The sequence below is a fragment of the Cygnus atratus genome, chromosome 5 (assembly GCF_013377495.2).
Source record: "Cygnus atratus isolate AKBS03 ecotype Queensland, Australia chromosome 5, CAtr_DNAZoo_HiC_assembly, whole genome shotgun sequence".
In the NCBI taxonomy this organism is placed as follows: Eukaryota; Metazoa; Chordata; class Aves; order Anseriformes; family Anatidae; genus Cygnus; species Cygnus atratus.
In genome coordinates, this window is record NC_066366.1 from 60,985,381 (window position 1) to 61,004,962 (window position 19,582).

Sequence of the window (19,582 nt, forward strand, 5' to 3'; positions counted from 1 at the left end):
GTTGAAAGAGAGCATATAAATGTAGAGGAGGGAAGGGATAAATGGGACAGTATGTAGAAAAAGTAGCTGCTTACAAATTATCTGAAGTAACAGGATTTACCCCTAAGTACTTGAGGAACTGGCAGAGACTATCTTGGAACTGTCACCAAGTAGCTTGGTAGGAGGAAGAAAAATAGAAAAGCAACAGGTTACCTCTAAGAGGAGTGGTGATAACAGGCAGCACAGATTTGACAACATCGAGCCATGTTAGGTAGACTAATTCCTTCTGCAGTGAGAGGAACAAGCCCTGTGGATTTGGGGGGGACACCTGGTGTCTCACACATGTGCACTGGTGGTGTTTTTGGCTTGCCATGACTGACATGACTAGTAAGTGAGGAGATATGGTTGAGGTGACAGAGGTGGTAGGGTGCTCCCAGGGGGCTGGGAAGCTGCTGTCCAGCCATAGTTTCCAGTCGAGGGAAGAGGGACTTACTGGTCCTGTCTTGCTTCTGGTACAGCTCAGGATTTGGAGGGGGAAGAGGTCACACATGACAACCAAGGGGATGTCTCTCCTCACCCCAGCACCTTGGTACACCCCAACCCTTTGGACATCACACTTTGAGGGAGAGGCAGGTCTTACTGAGGGGAGCCAATGGGTGGGGGCATGAAGAACCAAGGAGACCTTGGCGAGGGCTCCCAGATTCTCAGTAGCTTCAGTCTGGACATTTTCATAGAAATGGGGGCAGTGTGGGCTGGTGACAACTGCACTAGTAATAAATGCTCCTGTATTTTTCCTCCTTAAACATTCAGTGATTGCATTGGCCCTTCTGGCCACAGCAATGTGCATCTAAACCTCATGCCAGGTCTTGACGCTTCTTGGTCTCCTCCCTCTCACCATGTATCAATGGCATCTGTTCTCAGATTGGTACCTTTGCACTTGTGCTGGAACATCTACTTTTTTTTTTTTTTTCCTTCTTCCTACCCCCAGAAACATTCAAACCATCCTGAATGAGGGTTTCAGCACATTCAGTAAATATTGCATCTTGGTCTTCGCACCCTCTGTGAACTTCATCAATGCAAATTCTCTGTTTCCTTCCACACCTTCCACTAAGTGCTAAATAACACAGCTGGGATCCAAAACATGGTTGATGATGGTTCCCCACTGCCACTGTGGTTGGAAATGTCAGCCAGTTTTTATATTATATATGGATTTTGCATTATTTTAATTTCTCAGTGGTCTGTTACATCAATTCTCTTTCCCAAATAAATGTGCAGTCTCATTTAAAAACTTTGTTTGGTACTGTATTTTTGTTTTAAATTAATGTTAATTTGCATTAGTTACATTACCTCCAAATTTTTTATGAGATGGTGAGTACACTTTATTAATGAAGTCAGTTCTGTATTAGATTTTTTTTTGCTATTTATGTCCATAATTTTATTTGAGAACAATGTTGGGTTGACAAACAATACTTATTTACATCCTCCTGTTTATTCTTTTCAAAGATTTGCATGTTAGTTTTCTTCTAGTCCTCTGAAATGCAATACTAAGTCTGGCAAAATCCATGGCCAGTTCTTGAAAAACTCTTTGCGCAAAGCTATCTGTATAGAACTCATACAGTTTACACCTGTGATGAAATTATAAGCTCTTCAAGCGCTCTCACAGAAGAAACAGTGCTCTGTACCAAAAGTGAATTCTTATTTTTTCTCTTTGACACCAGATCCATGAGAATGGGCCCTTCACCAAAGACAAGTGCAGCCCCCAGGCCGGGGGAATGGCCTCGCCTGACCCTCTCTCCACCAGCATTGGTGTCTCATGGTTGTCACACAAGACCATTTGATTATGGCATGTGACAATTAGAAACATGGACAAGAGGAAAAAGAAATGGAACACGACTCGTGGAGCCTCCTCCCCCCTCCTTCTATTAATTGCAAGGTGATCCTCCTATTCTAATGCACAGCATTTTGACAAGAGCATTTCTTGGGGAGTTCTCTTTGAACACCTGTGAAGAAGAAAAGCCATTCCTCCACGGTGCTGCAGTGCAGAACAGACAGCTCCCATCTTTCTTAGAGGTAGGCTGAAAGCGAACACCACATACTGAAATTCTGCATTGAACGGTGCAGAACATGATCCACACCCTTTCCAACAGAAAGACCTCTTTCACCACTGACATTGTGGTGTTGAGGCATGCAGACGGCTGTAATGAGTGGGGGCTGGATTCTGGGCAAATTCATTAACTCACCTTTTGTCTGCTAATCAGAACAGATGCATCACTTCTGTGAAACAAGTCATAGCACAGCGCTCTCGTGTATGTTTGCATGTTTCAGCTGAATGTCATGGTTCACATGAATTAATCCACCCTTTAGAACATTTAACCAACCAATTAGATTACTGTCTCAATCTAAGCATTTTTTAAATTATAGCCTAAAACTTTTCTCTGTACATAACCATTAATCTTATTTATCTCACAGCGTACAGTTAAACAAGAGGTATAGCAGGAGCAGCCGGCATGCTCGGTTATTAGACGACATTCTTCTCTTCTTTTGTGCTGCTCTCCAGGTTCTCTCAGTTTTTCACCAGCCTTTCAGAATTTGCTCATTTCCTGATAACTCTCTTAAAGTCCATTTCCTGTGTTCCTGCAGATACCAATTTTCTTCTCAAAATTAGAGGTCTGCCTCTGTAAACTGAGTCCTTTTCTTTCTTTTATGCTTATTTTTCTAAGGTAAAGGGCTCAGTGATGTTTTTTGGAACCTCCAGCAAGCTTAGCTGCTTTTGCCTCCTCAGAGTTAGTCTTGTGATTTGAAAAAATGGGTTCACAGCTCTGGATCCTTACTAATTAGAGTTTGCATGCATGTATGAAAGGGAACTCACCACTTTTGCTGACAGAGGCCATAAAGATTCCTATACTGTCTCCCCTTTTAGAAGCACTGCTCCTGTCATACTGCCTCTCTTAAGATTCTTGTTAATTATTGACTCATATATTCTGTACGTACACGCACAAAATAATCTTGTGAAAAGAAGAGAACTCTTGCTTTTGACTGTCCTGCTAATCAGGAAACTAAGCAGATTCTTGTAACTTCAGGAAGGGAGTAAGACACTGAAAGCTTTCACGTCTTGGTAAGATTTTTGGTTCACAAAACCAATGAAGTAAATGGGTGTCCTCCAGAAGACCTGCCCACACAGACCCGTTTGTATCATCTGTATCACTACGTACCTATATTGCACCAGTTAACGTTAGAATGGAGAATAAAAATGGCCAGGGAAAACGCAATTCAAATCGTCTTCTCTAGGCTGTTATCCAGGACTAAACAATCTAAAATAAACTTATGTTTTTAAGAGAAGTGAATTCATTTGTTTTTAATCACAACAGACATTTTTAAACAAACAAAAGAACGCTGGATCAAATTTATTTTCACTGTATCATGGTATTACTTTAATTTGCTATTTTGTTTAAACACAAAAATCATTCACAATTACATCAGTAATATAAACTTTTGTACATGATAGGTGCTGATGCTTCAGAATTCCAGATGTAATAATCAGATGAAATCAGTTCCCGGGCTAAAAAACAAACGGGGGAAAAAAAAAAAAAGACAAGAAAAACAAACATTACAGGGTACTTTACAATCAGACATATCTTCATCCAAGTTAAGAGGCTGCTAATACATCCTTACTAGTTTACAGAAAAGATATAATGGCCTCTTTAAACTGTAAGACTCTTACTATTATTTGAAAATTATTTCTGATAATAATACATTTAAAGTCTCAGCTTCAATTACCTTTACTAATGTACCAGTCAAAAGCTTAAAATTCAGAGGTTAAGTCAAAAGCAGGTGGATGTCTTGGATTTCATTGAATGAGTATAAATTGCATACTTGATATAAAACACAGTATGAAAATGATGCTTTTTTGTGTTACAGTTTAGGGCTGAATGTGACCCGTCACAAACTTAACAGTGTAGATCACAGTTTTCAAAAGGCATTTACAGACTATTTCTAACATGACCAACAGAAGTTACAGCAGATAGAAAGCAACAAATAAAAATGTTGCTATTAAACAGTAATGCTCAGATTTAATGACTGCCAGATTTAATGACTGTGTTCCCATTTAGTATATTTTTGTATATTTTAGTATATTACGCAGACTTGGAAGAAGTGACATGTTAACTCCAGAACAGGCGGTGGTTTCTGCTCCACAGATTTAATGCAGAACCACATCCACCAACAGGTGTTGGTATGATGGCACTGACAGACAGAAACAGTCTCAGCTTGCATGCAAGAGCTGAGTTCTGTGCCTGCGGACTGTACTTCCAGTCCATACATATCTTTAAATAAAAGCGTCCTAAACAAGAGGCCAGACTACAAAAAGGTGTTCTCTGTCCCCCCATTATTATAAAGTCCTGCCATTACGCAGAACATTGTAAAACACCACAGGGTGAATGGGAGAGAGCCTGAGAGGGATTGACTTGGTCATTTAGCAGTAAGAGCTTTCATCTAAAAGGGTGATGCCAGTCTCTACTCGAAGAAACCATGAAGCATTGCAAGAAAAAAAGTACAAAGCAGAAAACAAAATTTCTGGGATGTCCCAAGGAAACAAGGAAAAAGATTTGTGCAATTTTAACTACATAATTTTAATTATTAATATCTGATTTATTTAACTGAAACTGCATACTGAAGTTATAATTGACATTTTTAGCAACTCACATGCAGTAATTTTGGGTTTTCCTGGTGCAAAGATCTGGACAGAATGCTGGTCTACGTAACATCCAGTAAGTGTGAAGTCTGGGATCCTAAAATACATCTACAGAAAGAGGAAATACACGGTAAGATGCATAGTATCATGGCTGCTGTGCAAATACTGGCAACCTGTGTTAGATGCTGTTGGTGTACAAGCCAACCCCAAAATGACAGGATGTCAAATCTTGTAAGCAAGACAACAGGCGACTCTACACTGAGTACACCTCATTAAAATCAATGTATTTTCATAGCCAGTTTAAAATAATAAAAAATTGGCTATTCAGGCAGCATTTCACAGAAACTATGACTTACTTTTACATAAGCTGTGTTCCCAGTGCAAACATAGTCAGTTGGGTGCTCTTCACCTGCAGCACCAAAAGTCACAGTTCCAGTAAGAGAAACTTCTGAAGATTTAGGGAACTTCTGTCCTAAAGCCAGAAACAGCATCTATAAGAAATTATACAGCTGTGCTTACACTAGAGAAAACCAAGTCGGGGAGGAATCACAGAATTACAGAATTGTAGGGGATGGAAGGGACCTCAAGAGGTCATCGGGTCCAATCCCCCTGCCAAAGCAGGATGAGTGTACAGGGGTATTCTACTTACCAATGACCCAAACCAGTAGGCTCTTCTCTCGTGACAAATCCAGTTGGCCATAACTAACTTTGTACTCTAAATGAGCGATTGGGCCCCTACAGTATGAAAAAGGAGCAATAAAGCCACTGGAATGAATATCATTTGGTTATTTGTTAGCAATAATTTTGTTAAAGAAAGCAACAAATGCTGACAGACATTACTTATGTGCATACAGACAAATCATACATATCTACGCACACTGCTAATTTACGGAAAGAAATTACAGAGCAGGAGGAAATCACTGTGGTTTCAACCTAGTAATCATGAGAGCTGTTGATATTTTACTGTCTTTAGTTCACTGATAGCATTTTACTAACACTATGATCACCATCAGCAACTCTGTATCATTTCATCTATAAATTTTCATTATAATTATGTGACAGTGTAGTCACGGCAGTTGTCAGAGAGGCTTATGTGAAAACTATCGTTTTAATTTTAAATAACTATATTTTTGATAAGCTGATCTGTAGCTAGGATTAGCAGTCTTAAGGAACAGGTAACCCTGGTTTAGTGATCTCAAGACTTAATCCACCTGGAGGATTGTGGCAGCATTTCACATGGAAAAAAATAACACAGGGAAACAGGATACTCAGTGGAAGTATTGAGAATGTTACCAAATAATTCTGGTCAGAAGTTACAAGAATTCCAAGGCTGTTTCCCAATATTTGCAAAGTTGGTGTCTTTGATGGGGCACAACATTGACTCCTGACAGGTCAATTTTTGGAAGATCACAGAGAAAAGGAAGAAATGTATTTAGGATTCCTTTATTCTTACCTGTTGAAAAAAGGTATACGCGCTTCACAGTATTCAAAAGAATTCTTTATGCTTTCATGAAGCTTCAAATTAATTGTTAATTTTAACTGTGATCCCTCTTCAATGAGTTGATAACATCCCAAAATTGGTGGAACAGGCACCTGGAGAAAACCACATTAATTCTCAAGATATGTCAACAATACCATTGTAAGATGAGTTACATGCTGTTTTAATTTCTGAAGTACTTAAAAAAATAAACTTGTTAATTGCTGACTGGTTTTGTACAGTATCCGCCAAACTCTTTGGGCTGCTTACAACACACGGATTTGTCATATATGTACTTGACATCTCAGCCTGGACTCATTCTGTCTAATTCAGGCATCTAAGTTGCTCACAAATTAAAAGCAGTCAAAGGTACTGGCACCTTCTGAAAGTGACGCAGATGACTCAAGTCCTGAAGTGCCTTCCAAGCGGTTTACGATATAAAGAACATTTACCTGCCTGTATTGGACTGAAAGTCATTTAGATGCATTCAACACCACGCGTATTTTTATTCCTGTTTGAGGGCTGGAAAACAACAAGGGTCAGGGATGTTATTACCTGGGAAGTGTAGTAACACAAGTTGAACGAATCTGAAGGAGGAATGAAAGGAAATTTGTAAGGTCCACTATACACAGAATCATCCAGTGGATCAACACTGCTGGACATGAGCATGGCAGGGTCAATGGAAGTCACGCAGTGATGGACCAGGATATCTTGGAGTGGAGAGCCATTAGTTGGGAGATTCAAAGTGAGGGTTACATTTGGCGCAGCTCCCTCTATATCACACTTGAAAAAAATGAAGACAAAAAGTTATTCCACAATATTTCCCTCAAGTCAAAATTAGACGTTCAAAAATCAAATAAAAATATTAAACCTTCACACTAAAATTTTTCACCTGGCTTCAGCAGCCTTAGCTAGATGTCTCTTAATCAACAAGTGCTCTTTAGCAGCAAAACAGTACATAAGCAAGCCAAGGACTTACTGCTATAGCTAAATCATTTTGAACATTACATAAACAGTCTTGGTGACAGTCTGATTAATTCAGTTACTTTTACAACATCCACTTAATGGATTGAAGCATGCTATTAATGGCCACTGTGGTCCCACGTCAGCTTTCTCACAGCAACCATGTGCAGTGCATCCATTGTCTCGTCCCTTCGCGTGCCAGCTCAGCAGCGCATGATTATACCAAGGCTTTCATTTATGTAAGACCATCCACTCTGCAAGATGACCTAGAAACTTGTCCCTCTGAGAGCAGGATGCTGTTCACCCACATAATCCCTACCAGCATGGCTGGTGGGAAAAAAGCAAGTCTTCAGAAGTGCATTACTTAGGTTGGCTTCCTTTGGAGACGAGTATCCCACCTCTTACTAATAATTAAATTAGCATGATCCACTTTTTATTACGTCTTTCTCCTCTTAAAACAATGGCAGTTACAAACACAGTGTACTGTGATAACATACGGAGTATAATTTGGAACAAAGAACGTTAAATACATCAATTATAGATTATACAAAAATATTAATGTATTCTGTAGTAACTATTAATCTATTTAGTCAACATTCCCCAAATTTTAATATTAAACAATAAAAGTCATTGCCATATATAAAAACATTCAAATTAATTGTACTACTGGTTTCTTTCCATGGATTCTGTGTCAACAGTTCCTATGTGGGTTCAAAATTTTGTTGTAATTGAATAGAAGGTTAAATTTTTGTATGGTAAGAAAATTAAGTAAAAATGCTCACGTAGAGACACTCGCAGACTAACTATTTCTGAATGAGTCTTGTAATTATTTATTAGATAGCTGGAAACAAACATGGTGTTAGCACTACTATTTTTTAGTCTTTACATGCAAAAGCTGTACGAAATGACTTCTCCCTATTTCATTTAGAATACAAGAAATGGGAAAATACATGCAATTTAGCTACTGCTGGAGATTTAAGTCCCAAAAATAATTACTGAAAAATGTATGAAGCGTGCAGAAAAAAAACCAGTAAAGACCAAAATAAAGAACACTGCTAACACACTAATCTAATACGCAATAGTTTGCTATGCTTTCAAATTTTACCATATTAGAAATTCACTCACAACATATCAGGGTAAAATGAAATGAGAATTCAGTTTCCTAGTGCGCTTACATGGAAAGCACTTTGGTGAGACTGGCACAAAAAATACTCTCACCTTGCAATTCACCACTCCGTAAACTTGCCACATATCCACAACATCTCTCTTGTCATACTGCATGCACTTGACTTTTTCAGTGATACAGACATTAACCTGAGGTTTGCCTTTATATGTGTTGGATCTCCAAACCGGTTGCTTCTCATCTGTAGGAATAACCTGAATGTCATCAAAAGAGCTGTTTAAACTGCTTATGTTTGTGTTCAAGGGGGTGCCGAGCGGACAGGCCTGTATAAGCAAGTTTCGAAGCTGGCCTATTTTTGCACTCATCTCAGCTTCATTTTTCCGACTCGGAGAAATGTAGTCCAGAATGCCGAACAGAAGAGCAAGTCCTTGCGAGAGCCCACTGATGGTAAGGAGGGGTGGCCGGGGCTCCAGGGTCTCTTCAACCAGCGGAAGACAGGCATAGATCAGACCACTCTTCTGGAAAGCCACCACAGGCCAGAGATCCCCTCCTTCGACGCGAACTGAACGTACCGAAGAATGATCAATTCGGGTACACGTATCCCGATGCTCCACAAAACTCTGGTCATCTGTGAGCCTAAGTTCAAAGAGCAAGGCTTTAAGAAAATCGCTGTCGGATGGGATAGCCACATGCGTCGATCCATTGAAGGCCTCTGCACGTGTTTCAACGGTGGGGTAACGCCTGCAACATGGAAATAAGAGTGTCTTATCTCAACTCTTCCCACCCCAAATATCATACCAACAGGATTCCGAAAAGCAGAAGCACATCATCCCTTTTCTGGCTGTTAGAGAACGCAAAAACACCACAAAAATCTTTGGAGTATTGATGTAGTCAAGGATGTGTTTCAAGTATCAGCGTAACTCCTAAAGGCCAAACTCCTAGAAGTAACCTTGTGCCAGCAGACACTGGCAGTGTCCTGACAGAAAGAATGAGAGGATCACAATCTAAACCACAGTCATTATAACCATTTCTCATTTAATTAGGATTCATACTAGCAGGTGGATTTTCACTGGAAACTTTGAGCAAATGATTTTTCTTAAATGGCATGTGTATCTGTCTGTCTACTGTCTTGTTGCACAAAGGTATACAGGATGTTTAAATGACACTAATGAACCCAAGCACGACGCATCAGTGCAATGAAACTTCAACAACAAAATATTTCTAAGAGGTGAGATCACATGGAAGACAAGGCACTTAAGAAGATGGATGCCACATGTAATCAAATTCAACTACAAGAGCTTTTTCTCTACCTATGGTATGCTACTGCTATAACTCTGCTACTCTGCTAAACACTGTAACACAGTATCACTGAAGTTACTTACGTACAGGCTTTGCATTGCTGTTCTGAACTTGCACAATAGATCTGCAGCAGTTGCTTTAACTAATTAACAAGATTAACTACAAATCTTTACAATACTGTAAAGCCAAAAAGACTTCACTGTGCACAAGTCCAATAATTCCAGCAACAGTTGCATGGTTTTTGTAAGGGGGCAAACTGGATTCTACAGTGCAGGTGCAATATGTGTGACTTAAGAGCTGTTACGACTGTTTGATCATTTTGTTTTTTTGACACTGGAGTATTAAAGATGTAATCTTAATGTTTCAGAGACAAAGCTTTGTATATTTTAAATTTGCTATGTTGCATCAATGTGTGTATTTCACTTCAAATTTTCTAGAGATAATGTTTGCGAAAAATCTTATTCTCTTCTGAAGCAGTATTTTTTTAAAGGAAAGAGGGATGAATTTCTTCTTAAGCTAAACTAAATCTATCAAGAAGAACTAAAGAGTTGTCTTTTAATAAATAGCAGAGAAAAGAAAAATGATTACTTCCACTAACGCATTGGTTTTCACCCTTTTTGGAACTACAGACTCCCCTGACTCTCCCTTAATTTAAGTTTGATAACGGGCTAGCTTTTCTTTATTCTTCTTTGTGGATTCCCATAGTAGTTACGTGTGGACCCTCAAAATTTCTATCACAGGTTACATGCAGAGAACTAGAAAAATCACTTCATGAATCACCTTGCAGTTGATCTGCTCTCAGGCCATATGCTTGTTTGTGCTCAGGGCCACACTTACAAATGAAAATGGGAGAAACAAATCCACGGACACGTGAACCTTTACTTATTCTCCTTTTTAAGCATTTTTTTAAAGACATGTTGACAGGCTGTTTCTTAAATTGCCATGGAACTTGTAATCCCAGCAATGTAGTACTTTGTTTTATCTGTGACCTCCACACGTAATGTCCCCCTTTGGTTCCTGAACACTTGCATGGCTCTTATCCCATTGCCTACAAGTCCCACCTACATCATCTTTTCTTAACTGCGTAGCAGAGTCTTTTGCTGGAGGCAGCTATGCTTCCTCATGCTTATTTTCACTGACTGTGCTTTTTTGTTTGATTCTTAATCAGGCATCTAGGGCTTCTTTTTTTTTTTTCAGTAAGGAAAAGGGAAGTGTATGCAGAGAGAAGCCTGAACTACAAAATTCATAAACAGGATACTGATGACAGTAAAACGCCTCCCTACAGTCTCATGTCTATTTTGAACAGCAAGGAAACTGTGATTTTGCTGCTTGGAAATTTATGAGGACTTCCTGAGCAAGGTTGTTGATAAGCTGCTGCACGAATGTTGGTAAGAATCTCTTATTTTCAGCTGCTGTTTCCAAAGCAAAGGAAGAGGACATATTTCAGTTTAGTTTTGTCTGTCTTCTGTCCCAATCTGCCTGCTGCATTTGCTGAACCCGTCCCCACACCACAGCAACCTTTTCCTCTTCCTACTGAACCTTCTCAGCTTTAGCTGAGTCATTAGATGATTAGTTAGCCCTTCTGATCTTGGTTTTTCAGTATTCCCCTCTAGAAAGTGATGAAAACTTAAAAAGATGAAAGTTTCCATGGATGAATGAGCTTTGGTGATTCAAGAGAGAGACCGTACTTGTTGCCTGAATTAAGTTATGATCAGCTCAAAAAACTGGAATGCTTTGATGTCCCAGATGTCTTCTCTAAGGTTAAAGATCAGGGCTCACGTATCTCCAGCTGAGTGCCTAAGTCCCGAAACCAACAGTTTCCATGTGATCCAGCATTCTTTATATTGTCTACACGCTTTGTTGAATTTAAGGTCAGTTAGGAGGATAAACTTGGGGTTTCCACAGCCCTATTATTTCCTCTGGGAACTTGAAAGATCTAAGTCTGGAAATCACTTGAAGTATCAAGTCGAGTTTGCCCTTTTCAAAGGAGCGCTATTTCTTGTCTCTGCCGCTCACTGTGTGACAAGTTACTTCACATATCCCTGCCACCCGCCCCCCCATCCTCCATGGTGATTACACTCGCAGACTTTTGGGACAAGGCTTTCTCTTTCTCTGTGTTTGTAGAGGGGAGGCCTCATCTCTAGTCCCATAGGTAATACAAGGACTACAATACTAATCCTAAAACAATCAGAGGAATGCCCAATGTGGAGAGCTGTGTCTGCACCCGAAAATGGAAGATACTGCACTTGCTCTTTTTTTCTTTTTCCTTCTAGGTTCTCTCTTCAGCTTTTCTGAATTCAGATGAGGACTGTAAGTCACATCTTTATCCAGGTCCCAGCATTTCTTCTTTCCCTATCCCCCAGTTGTTTTTCCTCTCCTTCTTTGGTACCGAGTCCTCTGGAATCACAGAGTGCAAAGAAAGGGGCACAACATTTCCCAGACTGACAAAACCAACTCTCCTAGCCCAAAGTCTTACTTAAAACTGTGTAAGAGTTCTGAACAGTAACAAAAAAAAAAGTCCTGCTTTGGTTCACTAACTTAAAAACCTCTTTGTATGCAGAGATTAAAATCAAATTGAAAGTTAAATTTCTGCCTGAAAATGCTGTATTTCCAGTACAATTACTGAGCAAGATTAAGAGTTTATAAACAAAATGCGTGCTCTGTGCCCTGCCTGTTCCTCTGACAGTATTTCTTTATGGCTACTTTGGCTTTTTCGTCAATATTCTTATCAAGGCAGAGAGCAGCTTGGCAAAATCTTTTAAAAAGGTTAAGATTTAGAAAAGAAACCAACACAGAAAGAGGAAGGGAGACAAAAGAGCCCTGCGCAAAGTACAGAAGTTGTTAAAAATAACAAGATAACCACACAGCGATAACAGCAGAGCGCTGGGGCTCCGCAAGGCAACGGGGGGCTGCAGAGGGTGCCCGGAGCAGCCTCGCCCCGCTACAAGAGCGGCATCCCACCGCTGCCAGCTTCCCTTTCCCCTTCCAACCCCACACCGAGCACAACCCCGGCGGCAGCGGCCCCGCAGAGGGGTTTTACCTGGAGAAGAGCACCGCGCCGCCGGCCCGGGGGTCGTGCCTCAGCACCCACAGCGCCCGCAGCGCCATAGCGCCGGGCAAAAGGGGGGGGGGACGGCTGCGGGCAACGAGGGGCGGCCGGGGCCGAGCAGGAGATGGCGGCCGGGGCCGGGGAGGAGCCGGGATCTGCGTGCGGCGGTGGCCGCCCGGCGCAGGCCCGTTTCCGGCGGGTGGAGGCGGTGCCGAGGCGGCTGCTGCCGGTGGCGGCGGTGCCGGGGCTCCGGGACACAATGGGAGGCGGCCGTGGGGCGGCGGAGGGCCGCTGAGGAACCCCCCCTCCCCCCCCGCCCTGCGCGCCATGGCCGCCGCGGCCGAGCTCTTCGAGGTGGGTGCGGTGGGAGTCGCGACTGGCTGCGGGTGGGGAGGGCCCGGGGAGGGAAATGGGGCCTCCCGCCCTGATGGGGGGCGGGGGTGTGCACCGAAAATGTGAGGAAATGGGGCGGGTGAGGGGGTTTGGGTGATGGGCGGCGGGGGTGTTGTCCCTCGTCGCCCCCCTGGTGAGGGCTTGCAGCGCCCCTGATGCACGGCACCCTTCTCCTGGGGGTCCTGGGTCTGTGAGGGCCTGGCTGGCTGGTAAAGTAACCCATCTCCTCCTGAACACGCACATCTGGTTGACCCTGGCACCGTAGTGTCCAAGTGCAATTTGTGCCTTTGAGAATAAGGAAATACCTCTGCCCTGCCTTTAGCTGCCGTGGAACTGAGGTGCAAGAAGCCAATTTGCTCGCCCAAGGCCACAAGCAGGAAATCTAACAACACGCCGGCAACTTCTCTTCTGGCCTGGACCGTGGCATCTCGGGATGGGACCTGTGGTTAACAGGCGGTGTTTGTCCCCATTGCTAGTGCTGGGGGTGAGGTATCGGTACCAGATATCCTGTGTTTGCTTGTTGAGTCACTCGAGAGCCTGGCGTTCATTTGGTGTGTTAACACCAGGACTCGCTTTCCCCAGCCTTCAGGAGAGGTCTCATGTCTCGCTGTAGGGTCCTCTATATGCGGCTTACATAAATGCATTGTGCTCGCTTGTATTTATGAATCACTATTCTGACACATGAGTGTTATGATTCATGTCTTTTTGCTTGCCTGGTTTAAAAAAAAAATAACAAGAATAATATAGTATGTTCTAAGCAGGTAGATGCCAGGCTTTATACCTTCTCTACACCTCCTTAATACTCTTCTCTAGGAGTCTGTTCATTTCTCAATGTGACGACTGCGGTTCTGTTCTTTGTGGGATGGTGAATATGAGATGACTTGTATGTGGAAAGAAAACTGTCTGTTTTGGCAGTTCTGGATCTCGCAACAATGTGTTTCATTTTGCAATAGCAATAAAGATGGAGTTGCAAAGTAGGCGAGAGCTTTGCCTAGGGATAAGGCTTGAAATGTTTTTCAATATGGAAACCCAGATTTCTTTCTCTCCTGCTTTCGCTTCTCTTTCACTACAAAGGCAGGAGAGGTTATATGGACATTAACTAAATTAATATTGCCTGGTATTAGTTTGAGGTGACTGCCATAAAGGTTAGAACATGAAGATACTTACTATGGGAGTAATCCTGAGCCAAATACTGAGGGTGGTATTTGGCTTCAGTGTTTACATGAAAGCATGTTTGAAAGTAACTTTCAGTATAGATATATAGAATTATGCAGAAGGATCTGTGCTGAAAATGGACATGACAGGGACTCATTCTCCTACGTATAATTCAAAATGTAATTTAAAAATAATTATCGCTAAACTGGATTTTAACATTGCTAGGTCCAGTTTAGTTTCCTTTATACAGACCAGATCAAACCAGGTTATCATCCACTTCAGGCCTATCTCTTATTAAATCAGTAGTATTGGCTGAATGGATAGGATCACGTTAATTCATCTGGAGCTAGAGCGAAGTTCAAAGCTGTGAAGAAATTGACTGTTGAGGCTCATCAGATAACAGGCAAAGAACTTGCAAATGACATTTGTAAAAGCTGATTTTCAGCAGTTTCTGCAGAACTGGAGAGGAAAATTAAAATAGGAATTAGGCTGTCAGATAGCTATAGGTGACCATATTATCAAGATAACATTAAAAAGTCTATATTAGAGGTATTTTAAACAAAACTAAAACTTTGGATTTACAATGGGAACATTTGAAATCATGGAACCATGTCTTAAAATGATCATCCCAGGCTTCATTTATTCTTTATAAATCAAAGAGATTATTTTTAGTTTACCCTTTGTGAAAATTCAGAAGAAAGAGCTCATTTCTTACTCTGTTGGTCAGCATGCTGCACACCATGACATCCCCTACGGTTACCATTTGAGTAATACAGAACAGGATTTATATGACAAAGGAGACCTGACTTAAAGCTTCTTTTAGTCTATGTAAGTGTTCTTGAGAAACAGACGCGTTCCAGAGTAATGCCCTTTTAAAATACTATGGCTGCATATAGTAGTGATTCTGCCATCATTTAGGTTTGACTAAACTAATTAACACTCTCTGTTGCTGTGTCAAATTGTTAAAACACAATGCAGGTTTGCAATGCAGATGCTGCAGAAGGAGGGAGGCAGGAGGAGCGTTGCAGAAGAGCAGGGCACACGAAAGGACAGCGGAGGGGGCACGGGTGCTGCAACTTAGGTTTGGCCTTGTGGCTGGGCAGCACAGTGTGATTAGGAGTTGACCGAGTTGTTTGTTGCTGGCATTTGGGATGTAGGGGAGGGAGCTGCAGACACTCTGCATTCACGTATATTCAAGGGAGATTTAGAGGAGAACAGAGGCGTAACGGACAGGGTGATGTTGGCACAGTTATTATTTCTTGAGGTTCTAGGGTGTGTATATCAAACTTCCTTAGGAGACAAAGCTTTGATACTCTGGCTTGCAGAAAAGCCCTGTAAATATTGTCTGACCAAAAAAAACATCACTATAAGCACTATCACTATATATATTTATGATATACATATAGAGAGAGTGTGTATATATATGCATCCGTAGATGTATGCGCACAGCATCGCTAAACAGTGCGCCCTCTATATAAGGGTCTTCCACAGAGTTGTGCTTGACACTGGTGTCCTTGTAAGTGGAGCGGTACTCCAGCTGGATTACGGGATCTTCAGAGGAAAAATTGTGGTTGTGATTTTCATATAAAGGAAAAGTGCTGAGAAGAGCCGTAAGGTAATTATGAAGCTGGAGGACTCCCCTGAAGGGAGTGTTACTGTATTGAATGGCTCGTTTCGCCTGTAATTAAAGTTGCAAAAACATTCCCAGACATCGAGATGTAAAGATGACTTAAGGACAGAGTTTATACTTAGTATGAAAACATTGCATTAAAACTTTTGATGAAAAGGACTCAGGTGAAGGAAACAATGTTGTGTATCAGGAAGAACTGGGGCTAAGAGCTGAGTGGCTTGTACCAAGTACAAGTCAGCCTAACTGGCTGAGCGAAACAGTTACTCTGGTCAGTCTTTGAAAGAGGAGTTACCGGGTGATCTGCTGAAGTTTCTGCCCTGTCTAGCAGGATTCTGCAAGTTGCAAAATATATTTTTAAAGCTTTTATGTTTCTATTTAATAGCTGGGCTTGACTGGATGGGGCATAATGTGTTTTAGGAGAACACTATAGTGGCTTTGTTAATGTGAGCAATGACTGGCAATATTTGCTTTCCAACCCTTGCTTTTAGTTATGAAAATACTGTTTTTTCCCTCCCTATTATTTTTGTCTGTCTGTCCCAAGCTTTATCAAAAGCAGTGATGTTGTGTTTGTGTGTTTCGTTATCAGAATGGAGTTGTGGCAAGTACCACTACCAGCCAGAGCCACTCCTGGCTCGGTGTTGGGTTGTGTTGCACAGTTTTAGACCCATTGCTGCGTGTTCTGTAACAGCTTTCCGTGAAGTCCTGAGGTCTGCAAGAATACTTCATTTACCAAGCTCAGATATGCTAATAATTAGCACCAAAGCGATACAGCTGGGTTACCAGTGAATTTGAAGGGATAAATAATAATGTGGGTTTTATTTTAAAGGATAGACGTCATTATGCTTTGTTTTGGGCACTTAATGTTAACTATGTGAAGAAATGTTTGAGCTGATATAAGTAGGAGGTCAACTAGAATATGAGTTCTTGGTTTTATTACGAGGTCTCTGCCTTCAGAAAACATTGTCACGTGGGAAAATAATCTTCTTAGCTCTTCACTGTTGTGCAGTATTTCTTGAGGAAGATCTGGCAAATATTATGGGATAAACTTGTGTAACCTTGTTTTTAGCATCGTTCAGGCCCCGCTTTCTTGGGAGAGTAAAGTCCGTTGTCTGTTTTTATGCTTCCTTTGTTATTTTCCCTTTTATCGGCTTTGTTTCTGCAGCTGCAGTTGGATGTTGCATAGTGTCCCGTGGCAATCTGGCACTGTCCTTGTCACAGGGCAATGCCTTGGTCAGTTTTGCTTGTGATGACATGTTGCGAACTGAATCAGAGAATTGAGCATCTGCAAAGAAAACTTACTTTGCCCCATAATTTTTTAAACAAATCAGTTCTCTCATCTGGTTTGCTGCACAGTGAAAAGCTCTTGGGCTGCAGCAGAGTCTGGTGATCTCTCAGTTCTCAGTGTCTCAGATCAGCGTGGCTGCTGCATGTGTCAGATGCTTTGTAATGACAATCCATAAGCTCACCTGGAAATGACTGCAGGTAGCGTAGAGCCAGCTCTTCAGACTGTTAGCAAAGCACTTTCTGGTAGTCTGACAATTGCTAGACTGGATGTTCAAACCCACCATACTAAAAACAGTGCTCTCTCTTAAATATGTAAACATAAGAAAGAGGTGATGGGGTAATTGTCAATGCTGTACTTGCCCTTGGTTGTAGTAAAGCTTCTAAATACTTTCAAAATGATGCATAAGCAGCTGCCTAAGGAACAACCCTGCTGTGGCACGTTGTAAAGAGTTTTTATTCTGTGGCTAGGAGCCTTTTGTGGCAGATGAATACATTGAGCGCCTGGCATGGAGGACACCTGGAGGAGGTTCCAGAGGTGGAGAAGCTTTTGATCCAAAAAGGTAAAATAAAATCGCATAATGGTCAAAATGAATGCATCTCGAATTGTACTGTTCTATTACACGCACAACAAAAAGCCTGTATGTGGCACTGGTGTGTATCCAGTGAAATACTCATCTGGGAGAATTGCTAGAATTTGTGACCATGAGTCAATTATTCAGAATCAATTATTTAGTAACAAGAGTAGGGAAAGTCACTTTCTGATTTAGACCTTTTGAATAAAGGAGAATTGATGTTGTTTGTCAGACATGAATGTTCCGAAGCACAAAAGTTTCTGGATTAAAGCATAATATTAGGCTTTGCTGCTATGATAGTTAAGTCAATTTAATGAGTTTCTTGCTAGTTTAGCTCCCTACACTGACTTGTAGGACCCAGTAGTTTACAGTATTGGTGCAAATAAAAGGCACAAACAAACAGGATGGGAGGAAAGGCCAGAACATGGCAGTGTTGGCTTAGATTGCTTTGAACTGAATGTGTGCGCTTTAGTCTGAACCAAATGAACAGCTTGCCTCTGCTGAATGGAGGTGGACTTGTGCCCCTTTTCCTTGCACTTAGCTGCATGCTGTGATGGCTCATCTTGAGCCAGCTCTCGGCATGTGATCCTGGGATAAGCTAATCCACTTGACTAAAAAACTAACCTGACAAAAAGTCATCTTCTTTTCTAGCTGAGTTAGCAATTTTGGGGGAACAGAAAAGCCTAGGAACAGGTGTGAAGGGAAGAAGATGGTGTGTCTGTGAGCTGGTGGCAAGGAGGAATGTGTGTGAGGAAAGGAGCAAGGTCAGGAAAGTGGAGAAGGGAGAAGCAGAGCAGGACCTTCTCCTCTTGCTTGTGGTGAGCTGGCTTGGCTCTGTTGAGAAACCTCACCCTAAGTTAAGAAAAAAGCTTTCTGGTTTTTGGGCCAGGAACAGGTGGGAACTCAGATTCATGATTTTATACAGCAGTTTTCAACACGGAAGCTTCTGTGTTCTGCACTTCTGGATCTTCTTCTGTTTTCAAAAGAGCGACCATTTCAAGTAGCGCTGCATCTTAGCTTTTGTACCGGTATTAGTATTCTTTCTGGAGATGCAATTAATTTAAGTGTTTTCATTTTTCAAATGGTTATAATTAAGGAGGTGAGCTTGATCATCCTCCTGTTATTCTTCTGGAATGCTTTTGAGCTAGGAGGCTCAACAAAACGTTTAGCTACCTGAATGTTGATTTACATTATGATGGTGAATTAATTCAAAGTGCAGTGGTTTAGTGACTCCTCATTCACACAGTCTTGTTCCAGATTGAGGTTGTTTGTAGTAACCTAAGCTGGAAGTCTTAAGAAATCTAGGAATTACCAATCGTAGACAATCTGTTGTTATTTGAAACAGATACGAAATGCTTCTTTAGCACAGTCAAAGGACATTCATTCTTGAGCAGTCTGGCTCTATGGAGAAGGGGGGATGTTGCTGGAGTTCCTAGCAAGATGATGAACTATTAACATTGAATTTGAGGCCAGTATCCTATGGAGATCTTTACATGCAAGTTAAGCAGGAAGAAGCCTGGAAATACGTAGCATTGCTTCCTCTAGCTCTTTCTCCACAGTTGTGTCTGGTGTATACTTCAGTGTAGTTAGTGATTGGTACTAACGCCAAGTCAATTTAACTTCTTAATTTGTGTTGGCTTGCTTGTGTTCACTTCTGTGATGTACTTTTGTATATATATCAGGAGAAGTGGGAGACTCCTGCCCAGTAAATAGTTTATACTTTTTGGATCTTCTAGTATGGGGAGAAAGGGAGGTAAAAGTAATACCAGAAGGTTTCTGTTTCTTTTTGGTATATGTTTTTTCTTTTCCGTTTTTAGAAAGTGGTGCTTTCTTTTGTTGTAGAAAGGATGTTGAATTCCTTATTTCTGGTCTGAGAAACCTGACCAGCAGCTACCTCTTCTATTTGAGTATTTTCCTCTCTTGCTATATGTTGAATGCTATTGCTGACTAAATGCTGAATTGGCACAC

General features: G+C 41.4%; 2 protein-coding genes across 3 annotated transcripts in view; one reads left to right on the plus strand and one right to left on the minus strand.

The window, feature by feature from the left end:
• Positions 1-3,368: 3,368 nt before the first annotated feature.
• Positions 3,369-12,909, minus strand: AP5M1 (adaptor related protein complex 5 subunit mu 1). The gene is made up of 8 exons (XM_035551525.2): positions 12,572-12,909; positions 8,328-8,973; positions 6,702-6,929; positions 6,123-6,262; positions 5,319-5,404; positions 5,026-5,141; positions 4,681-4,777; positions 3,369-3,538 (listed from the first exon to the last, which is right to left on the minus strand). The coding sequence occupies exons 1-8, from the start codon at positions 12,907-12,909 to the stop codon at positions 3,456-3,458; spliced, it is 1,734 nt and encodes a 577-aa protein (XP_035407418.1). The 3' UTR covers positions 3,369-3,455.
• EXOC5 (exocyst complex component 5) overlaps positions 12,783-19,582 on the plus strand; it is a 28,918-nt gene continuing 22,118 nt past the window's right edge. Inside the window, exons 1-2 of one of the 2 annotated variants that reach the window (XM_035551523.2) lie at positions 12,783-12,934; positions 17,511-17,602. In XM_035551523.2, coding sequence (XP_035407416.1) covers positions 12,908-12,934; positions 17,511-17,602 — 119 coding nt within the window. In that variant the 5' untranslated portion in view covers positions 12,783-12,907. Of the gene's footprint in view, positions 12,935-13,364; positions 13,458-17,510; positions 17,603-19,582 lie in introns of those variants that run through there. The other variant, XM_035551522.2, reaches the window with a different exon arrangement.